Raw genomic sequence first — 10,417 nt, forward strand, 5'->3', positions numbered from 1 at the left:
TCAGAACAGAAGGTCAAAAAAAAGAGAAGAAGAAAAAATAGATAAAGAGAGACGGGAAATTCGGAGCCATGTGACTCTTTCAGGGCCTTCAGCTACTCAATCGCTTGCACTTGCAGGGGGGATTTTCGCCAATACTCGCCCAGTTGGGTATGGCCCGGCGGATGCTGCTGCATAAGATGATTTACTGGAGCAGCGCTATGTATTTGAAGCATGGGCTTTTAGACGGAAGATACTCCGATTTTGCGCGGCGAGGAATACCAAGAGAGTTCGGTTTGGCGAATGTTGTCATGGTTCTCGTTTAGCGATGTTTCCATCCTTGCAAGCCAGACTTTGATAGGTATCTAGTACACTCTCTCTTTACTTGACCCATCAGCAAATAGGGCCACAGGAAAAAAACCTCCGCGTGCCAGCCGCATATCCGGGGGCAGCAAGAGCCGCTGTAGTCCAAACAAATTCTTTTCTGCCAATGTATTTAGCTGCATCTGCCAGTCGCTCAAGAGAACTTGTTGCTGTCATCTAGACGAAAGTGGAATCCCGTCTGCAACAGGAGGGGACATGCTGCAGCCTGCAAGGACAGCAGGATGATCTCGAATAATCTGCATCGTATCAAATATACTATAGGCGTAGCAGGCGTTCTTCAGCGACTGACCTCGCTTCTGATTTCCCAAACCTTAGCTTGAGTATCAAGTCTTTTATGACCACAAGCGCTTCAAAGAGTGCACCGTCGTCCAGACTAAGAATCAACTCTGTGACCTCCAATCGAACGGCCAAGATGCATCTTCACGCTCTGCTTGTGCGACCGAATAATGCCAACCACGTTTGCTGCATCTGCCAGCTTCCGCTGCACAGCAGAACACGGCAAATGCACCGCATGCTGTCAAAACAGCATGCACACACATCTTTGCATTTTGCAGGGCTGTACACCTGAAAATGCGGAAAGTGGCCCTAACGGGCCGAACGGAGCCACGCCAGCTTGCATAATTGGGGCCTGAGAGAGAGATCTTCGGGTCCCACCGCTTTCCGCTCACCGTCTTCTACCTGCCTGTCAAAGAAGAGAGACACTAGCTTGAATGGACGGCGTGTACCGATGTCTGGATTCCACTTCGAGTTGTAGCGTGGTTGACATGTACGTCTGGGATATGTTCATCAGCAGGGCATCACTCAGAGGAGGAAGCTTTGCGAGGATCGACGCTGGGGTGGATGCGAAGTATATCGTGACGTCCGTCCGTACATGTGCCTTGCATCTTCTTGCATCTTCAGACTCGAGAGTCTCGCGGAAATGTGTTCGCTTCTGTATCCAAAAATCAACAAGGACCCCTTTCCCTTCCCCGCTACCCCTATGAAGAGGGAGAGAGAAAAGACACAACCATGTCCTCTCGGAACATCTTCGGCCCGTTTTAAGCTTAATCGATAGCCGAGCCAGCCAGATGTTACTGGGGACTCGAGCACGGCCTCAAACGATCCTCAAACAATGCCCACGCCAAAACACCTTCAGCACCAGCACCGGCACCAGCACAGCAGGACCAACAAGCACAGCTCTGTACGTACCAGCTCTGGCGCAGCTGCTACGTGTTAATTCGTATCAAGTCGAGTGACTCGAGTCAAGGCAATGGTGGGGTCAGATAGATGAGAAGCAGGTTCTTCTTCTCCGTGAGCAGGAAGTGTGATCAAGGACAAGAAGCAGGATACTAACCTCACAAAACAAAGTATTTCCAACGCCAATCTCCTCCTTCTTTCTAGGCATATTGCAGGAGATCAAGATTCTTTCGAGATCTGATCTGTAAGCACTGCTAGGAGTTCAGGGGCAATACATGGGCGACACAATCAAAAGCGGCCTCGACACATACTTTCGCGCAACCTACCATCAAGCCTTCTTCTGCCCACATAAGTATGGCGACAATGACAGCCGCGACGGTGCATTCCCCTTCGTTTCGAGACTCGTCGACTTCCCATACGCTCTCCCAACCGGCTGACTTCGAGGGCGAAGTCAATACGAACAACGATATTCCGTCTCAAGCAGTGCTCAAGAGCGTAGAGAACGTGTCGATTTTAGATCAGGAGGGGAGGTCGATACCGTTCAAGAATCTGTATAGCGGGCCGAATGTTGCGAGGAGGGTAATGGTTATATTTATAAGACATTTCTACTGTGGCGTATGTTTCTCATCTTGATCTTCTACCAGCTCGATTGCCACACCCAAAGAAGTCTAGGAAGCGTACTGATGCCTACCCACATCTACAGAACTGTCAAGAGTATATTCGCGCCCTCACCTCCTCTATCACCCCATCCAGTCTCCTTTCCCTCCCTATCCCAACCTTCATCGCGATCGTGGGCTGCGGCGCACCCTCTCTCATCCCCATGTACCAAGAGGCAACCTCCTGCCCGTTCCCCATCTACGCAGACCCTACCAAGAAGCTCTACTCGGCCCTCGGCATGCTGCGCACACTCAACATGGGTACCCGACCCGAATACCAACGCAAAGACCAGTTGAGCATGGTGTTCGAGAGTGTCGTGCAGGCTATGAAGAAGATCAAAGACGGACAGGCGCTAAAGGGGGGGGATATGCACCAAGTTGGGGGCGAGTTCCTGTTCGAGCCCGTGGACATGAATTCGCCTCTAAACACGCCCGAACCGGAAGCGGATTCGGGGGACAAGCAGCTGGGCGATGGTGCGAAGGCGCAGCAGCAGGAGGGCGGGTGGAGTGAAGAGAAGAGGATTACGTGGTGTCACCGTATGAAGAACACGAGAGATCACGCCGAGATCCCGGAGCTGAGAGAGGCCTTGGGCCTGAGCGGCGAGGGCGCGAAGGGCAAGAATGAGAAGCGGTGGTCGAAAGCCTTGGTTGAGCGGAAGGGCACGGGACTGAATACTGTCAAGGGCACTGTGGATAGCCCGGACGAGGCCTTTCGGAAGAAGGTCAGGGAACTGGATGAGGGGGTTGGTATCAGTGCGCAGGAGAACCATGTGCGCTGAACCAGTGCCTTCCTTTAGGGTGCAGTCGTGGTTGTACGATTATTTGGATGGAGCTTCATCCACCCTCCACAATTTCAGAGCCTCTACCTGCTTGGGAGGCTGTTAACCAGACAGAGAACGTCCGTCTGCTGACAATCAGAGATTCACTTTCACAAAATACCATATCAGCATACAATAAGGAAGATACGCCCAGTCAGTATCGGTATACATACATACATACAGGCGTCTTTTGCTCTTTTCTCTTTTCAGCCGCCGCATTTGCTTTGTTTTGATTTCATATTCATATACCCAGCAATCCATCCATCCATCCCCTTCCTTCTCTTATCTTCTCTTCTCTTCTTTTCTGCTCTTTTCTGCTCTTTTCTTCTCTTCTGGTTTTTTTTTTTTTTTTCTTCTTCTCTTCTCTTCGAGGTCTATCTATAGATCTCTATACCTTCTTATTCATCATTCATTCATTCATCCATCCATCCATCCATCTATCCAACTCTCTTACATACACCCACCCCACTTTCTCATATATACCCCATCCCATCTCAAGAGAGTACAGTAGGAACCAGGCTCTTGAAGCTGTGTACCTATTCAAAGTACGTCTTTCGCAGTTGGCCGACCGAGTATATACGGAGGGAGGGAGGACCATCAAGTGACGGTCTCGGCAAAGCAAAGCAAAGCTTCAGGTCTAGGCCTGTTTCTAGAAAAATAGTACCATATTGATATATTTGTAAATCTATCTATCTATATATACCTTTAGTGAGTGGCGGACTGGTGTACCTTCTTACCTAGGTAGGTAGGTAGTGTAGTTGGTATTCGAACTTCAGCAACCCACCCATCCTTTCCTTATTTACCCTACCCTACCCTACCTCATCGGGACTCCGCTGGAGGAAACAAGTGCTTGCTAACGTGAGTGGGTCAGTGAGTATAGGTCAGTGGGTGAATGAGTGAGTATACCGCACAGCTACCTAGGTATCCCATCCCGAGAAGAAAACGGGCCAGATAGGATAGAGCAGATTCTTGACGATGTAAATTAATTAATTGTAATTATTGATTATCAATCCGCATGTCTATGACCTATGTCCCCCCTACTGAGCTCAACTTTCAAGCCTATGGATACCTAGGTACTATTATACATTAAAGATAAGCGCCAACCTCTACTGAAGCCTCCAGCGCAAAAATGATTTTTTTTTTTTGGTGCTCACTGCTCGACACCAGAGTTAGAGTCACCGAAATGCCAGTAAGTCTTCCAAATTAAGAATGTAAGAATGAGTAGTGCAGTGCAGCAGAGAAAGACGCTTCCGTATTTACACGCCATCGCTAGATTAGAACGCAGAAGGAGGTTCCAAGAGGAAGAGCTAGAATTTACAATTTCTTGGAGGCTTAGAGGAAGTATACAACGAACAAGCAGAGCGTGGCAAGACCCGCGCCGGGAGTGCGGAAGTGGCCTATTGCGTCGTTGCTCAGGACAGGGCCGGTGCTGGACGGGCTCGCTGTGGGACCGACTGGAGTGGCTGTCGCAGAGCCAGAGCCAGAGCCGGATGCAGGTACCGTGGTTGGAAGGGTCCCATTTCCGCTGGGGACAGGAGACCCGGATGGGCTGACGGTACCAGGGGTTCCTGAGGGCTGGACGTAGGTTGATGTCAGACCCGTGGGGAGACTAGGTGGGAGAACGGGGGAGGCTACAAGTCGTTAGTTTCGAAACTGACAGCTCAGACTAAGTACTTACAGTCCGGGCAATATGTGGTCGTGAAGACAACAGTGCTGGTGGTGGTTGTCCCATCGGTAACGCAGGTTGTAGTAACGGTTCCCGTAGAGGTGATCGTTACAGTCGAATGGCCTGGGTTGACGTAAGTGCTGGTGATGTTTGACGACAATGAAGTGCTAGGACCAGGATTTATGTACGTCAAAGTGGTGCTAGACTCGGGTGTGCTCGAAGGTTGAACATAGGTCGAAGTTGTCGTGCTCACATTAGAAGATTGAGAAGATGGGACGTAGGTCGAAACTGTCGTGCTTTCAACGGAGGAAGAGGACTGCGAGATCGGTATACAATCCGGGAGCGTCAAAGTACCGTTAAATGTACCGGAACCGCCTCTGTAGGATACGGGAAGAAATCAGTCGCTGCCTCTCAAAAGTTTTCGAGGAGAAGATAAGATGTGTTCCTGGATACCTTCCTAGGACAACCAAGAATGGGGGGGGAATATAGGACTTTCACAATACCTACTGGACAATGCAATTCTTGGAGCAAGCGGCAATTCCACTTGTGGCAGATGACTGCCAGCAGAGGGACGATCGGACGCCAAATGGGAAAAATCCAGCCAAGTTATCGTTGCAGTTTCCAGGTTGCCCAACCCCGTCTGTACATCTGATGATGATGTTTGTACCGAGAGAATCACCCGCACAGAAGGCGCCATTAAGTTTATCAGCTGGGCAGACGAATTTGTTGGTGACTGGGTCGCTGATATTGAGTTAGCTAGGTCGTATCATGCATGTGTAGGCTAGGAGGCGCTGACAAGGTGACCTGCGCAGAGGCAACAGCGGCCGTCGCAACGAGAATGAGGTAGATCATTTTGTAAGTATCCAAAATTTCCGTCTGGCTACCTTACGTTGAAACGAGAGTCGGATCAAAGATCGAATCGAAGGGCTCTTGGTCAGTAAGCGACAGTGAGTGAGGATGTATGTTGTTGGAAGTGACGCCGACGTTTGGATTTGAGGAAGGGCAGCTGTGCTTGGAAGAGGATTATTCCGCGAGGAAAGAATCTTCGACTCAGAGGCAGGTACGACTTTATATCATCTTTCGGTTCCGTGGCAACGAAAAGGTATCAGCTTACAAGTAGATATGGCAGGGACAAATAAGGATTCAAGCAAGCATTGAGCGAGGTGGCTGAACTGCGGCTTCAAGGATGCAAACGATGAACACGAAAGCAACAACAAAGGTCAGTGGTGGATTTGAAGCCGCATATTCGGCCGTACCGCTTTCGGATGGAATGTCAGGGCTGGGAGAGTATGCCTGAATGTCTATTAGTAGTATCTACGACCTACAATACTGCCGCATTTGAGCCAAAGGTTGGCTTCGCAGCGACTAAACACACACTGTCCCCGCTAAGAAGTCTACACTCAGCCACCTGCTCTACCAACTATTTGGTCATGCATACGAGCAACACGAAGCCTACTATGTTCAACAACAAAGAAGATGGAGGACGATACTCCCTATTGATATGATAACTCGATACGTTTTCGGTTGGTTATTTTCAGACGAAAGAGATAACAAAACAAATCTCTCGGCTATGGGGACAGCTACATCGTCCCACGAGCGGGTAGCGGGTGCAAGGATTGACCAATGGACCCGATGGCAAATCGTCGCCACAGGGTCTCCCACTGGTCGCGGGGTAACGATACTTCAAATATCCCCAAGTTCTACTATCTTCTTATCAACTCAAGATTTATTTTCGTCTTGAAATTATCGTCACTTTCCCTCATAGAAAACATTCTCGCTTCAAGAGCCGTCGAGTAAACTGCTATATCTCACTACCTCAGCTGCACACCCACCTCGTATCCCCGCCGCGCAACCATGTATGATTCCACATCAAACTTCACACTGGATACGATATGTCCATGTAAGTATCAATCTGTTTTGCACACCTGCTGATTCACATGACATGGGCCGAAAACTGACTGACCGGATACAGGGACATATTTAGTCAAGAACCGGTAGGCGGTTGTTGTTGATACCAGGTATAAGCTGGCTTGCTAATCAGAGAAAATCTGCAAAGTCTCGATGAAGGTATAGATAGATTCCTTTGTTTCCCATTTTCTAATGTTATTCGGTCCGAATCAGTGGCCAAAAGCATACAGAGTGCAGTCCAAATTTTACGTAGGGGCGATGCCACAGGATCTACATTCCAGTTCTCTTTCTGGCCCCTCCAAAAGTTTTTGAGCCCCTGGATTCAGACTTGGGTCTATTAATAGATTTCGAATCATGAGTGTTTCCGAAAGCGGCGTGTTATTGTTTCTGGCTATCCAGAACTCTCCGGACCCAAGTCATGTGTCGACAGCTGCGTCGAGTTCTGATGCCATGTTTTGCTCTCTGTTGCCCTAAGAAATCCGGATAAGGGTCCACCGGAGAATCATTCGTTCTCAGACTGATACCTCTAAGCATTCCGCCGCGTTCGGGAGACCGATGCATCCTCCAAGGTGAACTTCACAATCGTCTACCGTCCATACCAACTCTACCCGAAGCCAGCCAAGAAGGAGAAGATAGGTACGAATGGTACAAGAAGTCTCGCTATGGCGACTCGGAAGAGAAAATGCAGACTTACATCACCCTGATGACGGCGTATGGAGCCACGGCTAGCATCGACTGTATGCCTCCCGGCCTCCGCCCTCGCTTAAACCCCCTTTTCCTTAAACGAAACTCAATATTGACTAGACGTCGACCTGCAGACAAATTCAACGGCACCGTCGCAAACACCCTCAACGCACACCGCGTCATCCAGTACTCCCAAGCGAAATCCGGGCCCGCTGTGGTAGACAGATTGACTAGCTCCCTCTACCGCCAGTATTTCGAGGAGGAGAAACACCCGAGTAGCAAAGAGACGCTGATGACCGCATGCCAGAAGGCGGGGATCGAGGAGAAGGAGGCTGCGGATGTCATCGGAGACGCGTCCGAAGGGCTGGTGGAGACAAAGACGGCCATTCGGGAGCAGGCTTCGAATGGGGTTGATAGTGTGCCGTATGTTGCGATCGAGGGACGCCGGCGGGATCTGACCATCCAGGGGGCGAGTGAAGTGCACGATTATTTCAAGGCGCTGAACCAGATCTTTAAAGAAAGCGTCTAGATTGAGTCGCCATCGTACGTAGCTGTTGAGAAAACGAAAAGGGACAACTTGATTTGTTTATACCGTCGTATCGAACATTTTTTCGTGAGAAAAAGTACTGGGTGCTATGGTGCAGGGAAGCTCGAAGAACCTCAAAGAAGTCTAGAGGTAAATTACAGCTTGGCTAGCTATTCTTCCCATCGCCGCTGAATCCGGCAACTTGAGGGTACGCTGCTAATCTACCCGTTTCAAAATGACGTACAAATGCTCTTACCGAGTACTCTCTTGGTATTTGCTCTACAGTTACTACCTACTCACACGGCCAAAAATGCCTGCACGGTACCCACAGTCATAGCCCCAAACGCAAGCATGTAACTCGCAATCGAAAAAGCATCCTGAATACTATGGCTTTTCACAGTCCACAGGACCCCAACCGTCAGACTCCCCAATCCGAAGAGCAGAAATCCGAGCAGCCACAGCTTCCTGGCATCCCAACCCTCGATGAATTGTAAGCCCCAGCCAGGCTTGATCCCACCCTTGCAAAACCTGGAGAGACACAAGGGCTCTTCCTCGGCGCAGTCCGGGTGTTGGAAGACGTGCATTAGGTAGTTGGTGCCGATGGGCGGTATCGTCTCGGGGGGTGTATATTTGTATACCTGTATCGACGTCCGAGGGCGGCGGCAGTACGTTCCGGCTCTTGAGTTCGATGAGCTCGCTTTTGTACATCTCGAATTGGACGGATTGGATGCCTTGGAGACATCTGAGTGGAGAAATGCGAGTGACTCGGCGTTTGAGTTTGTAGTAGCTCTTCCGTACGATGAAGGAAAGTGCTTTGTCTGTGCCGTTAGGTCTAGCTGTAGTAGCCTTTCTTCGTATTTGCCCTTGTTATAGCATACCAGGAGGTAGATGAGATCAGCTGGGTTGCTTGGTGGAAGCTGCGGTTGAGAGCTACCGATTCCGGTTCCAGGGCAATGAGGTTGTATTTGATGCATTAGAAGATCAAGCCCTTTCCCCTCGCTTCCCTTTAATCCAAGTGAGCTGCAGATATTTTGAAGTAGCCCGATGAAAGAGAAACCAGAGCCACCAAGTACTGAAGACTGCCTTGGACCAATCTTTGATGAACGGCCAAGTCGTTGCTGGAGTCTGCTTGCAGCTCCGGGCTAAAGCTCCTGGACATCGTTTGAAATCATGTGTCCGCATCTCTATTTGTAGGATTAGATCGCTCTTCATTCGGGCTGTGGAACATGGCTTACACATTCGAACTTTCCTCGCTGCCAGCCTTCTGGAGGTCCGCTTTCTTGTCTATTCAGAGCTGATATGGAATTTTCGATCGCGGATTCAAGAACACCCGGCAGTTGTGGAATATTCCTACACGCTCTCCATAGCGATACGATCAATGCCTTGCTGGGCACCTCCAGTGTCGATAGATTCGTATCATGTTTGCTCAGATCCGATTGCGAAAATGCACTCGCGGGATTATCTGGTCCGATCTTTGATGCTTTCATTCATATTGACCGATTCTGAGTTGGAAATTTTTATGTCGTCTTGATCTCTGGGAATTTTTGGCGCTGCTCATAAGAGCCTCTCTGTGTTCTTTGAAGAGCGAGTCTGCTCGAGTATCTTCGTGCAAGTCAGATCGAACGAGATCTTCAAGCGTGGTTGAGGTGAAAATGCCATCAAGCGGGTCTTCATCTTCTTGAAGCTCATTTTCCGAGAACTGCGTATCTGAATTCGAGGCCGTCTGGAAAATGATTGGTGGGAAACCTGCTACAATAACATTCTCATTTGTTTGTGGTGAGTCTTCCGCTGCTTTGACAGCCCTGGCGACTGGGTGAGATGTGAGGCTCATGTCTTCTCGAGTACCGACGTCGGATGAGATGTCTCGGCCCTATGATTGAACAATATTCGTGGGTAGCAGGATATGGGTAGTCTGTAGAGCACCATGAGGGTTTGGGGGTTATTCTTCTTAAAACTTGGTGAGCCGGTCAGCTTGAGACTAAAACCTGTTGTTCATCGCTGCCTGCATGATCGTGACGGCCCAGGGCGTGTCTTCGATGATTCAGGGGCTCAACTGATTGCTAAGCGAGCTAATCGCAGCATCAACTATAATACCTTTCTTATAAGAATATATATAGGTGAGTGCTAGTGATCTTCCTTTCAAATGATTGTGTTGGAACTGAGACCTTAGTCGGAAGCTGAACTAGCGGTCAGCCTGGTTGATTGCAGTAGTCAGCCTGGTTGACTGTGATCAACTGAGTCAACTCAGTCAAACGGGCCAAGTCACGTAGAGCCCGTTTGTACCTTCCGTTTGCATCGGTAGCTATAAGTAGCTACTACCTTATGTACTTAGATGTCATGCAATATCAACTAAATCCACTCGAACACTCGAATACGTATTCGGAACTTGCATCATCCTGTGATACCAACAGATTGGTTTCTTTAAAGCTCCGTTTACAATGCTGTTAATAAGAAAGATACAGAGTGTCTCTCTCACGCCAACAAGCATGAACTCGCTTAATTGCTCTTTTTTTTATGGCCAAGCCGAGAACTTGACGACGACCAAAGGCAATGACACTCATTGTCATTGTTTAACAGAATTTGGAGAGATGATCAGCTAAGATATGACAGGGAAACGACGGGA

At 49.2% G+C, this 10,417-nt stretch overlaps 3 protein-coding genes across 3 annotated transcripts; 2 read left to right on the forward strand and 1 right to left on the reverse strand.

Moving 5' to 3' along the window:
- Positions 1 to 1,471: 1,471 nt before the first annotated feature.
- Positions 1,472 to 2,971, forward strand: L3040_000519 (uncharacterized protein; the record flags this gene model as incomplete). The annotated part of the gene is made up of 5 exons (XM_066155191.1): positions 1,472 to 1,540; positions 1,623 to 1,650; positions 1,708 to 1,780; positions 1,890 to 2,151; positions 2,240 to 2,971. 5 exons carry the CDS (start codon positions 1,472 to 1,474, stop codon positions 2,969 to 2,971), a joined length of 1,164 nt encoding a protein of 387 aa, XP_066013236.1.
- A 1,371-nt stretch (positions 2,972 to 4,342) lies between these two features.
- On the reverse strand, positions 4,343 to 5,528 carry L3040_000520 (uncharacterized protein; the record flags this gene model as incomplete). Its single annotated transcript, XM_007290023.2, has 4 exons — positions 4,343 to 4,641; positions 4,689 to 5,053; positions 5,184 to 5,417; positions 5,473 to 5,528. 4 exons carry the CDS (start codon positions 5,526 to 5,528, stop codon positions 4,343 to 4,345), a joined length of 954 nt encoding a protein of 317 aa, XP_007290085.2.
- A 1,002-nt stretch (positions 5,529 to 6,530) lies between these two features.
- On the forward strand, positions 6,531 to 7,797 carry L3040_000521 (uncharacterized protein; the record flags this gene model as incomplete). Its single annotated transcript, XM_066155192.1, has 6 exons — positions 6,531 to 6,576; positions 6,649 to 6,670; positions 6,733 to 6,743; positions 7,116 to 7,220; positions 7,304 to 7,321; positions 7,403 to 7,797. The coding sequence occupies 6 exons, from the start codon at positions 6,531 to 6,533 to the stop codon at positions 7,795 to 7,797; spliced, it is 597 nt and encodes a 198-aa protein (XP_066013237.1).
- Positions 7,798 to 10,417: the final 2,620 nt, after the last annotated feature.

The sequence above is a fragment of the Drepanopeziza brunnea genome (genome assembly GCF_022702325.1).
Source record: "Drepanopeziza brunnea f. sp. 'multigermtubi' strain 214-2 chromosome Unknown ctg1, whole genome shotgun sequence".
Classification (NCBI taxonomy): domain Eukaryota; kingdom Fungi; phylum Ascomycota; class Leotiomycetes; order Helotiales; family Drepanopezizaceae; genus Drepanopeziza; species Drepanopeziza brunnea.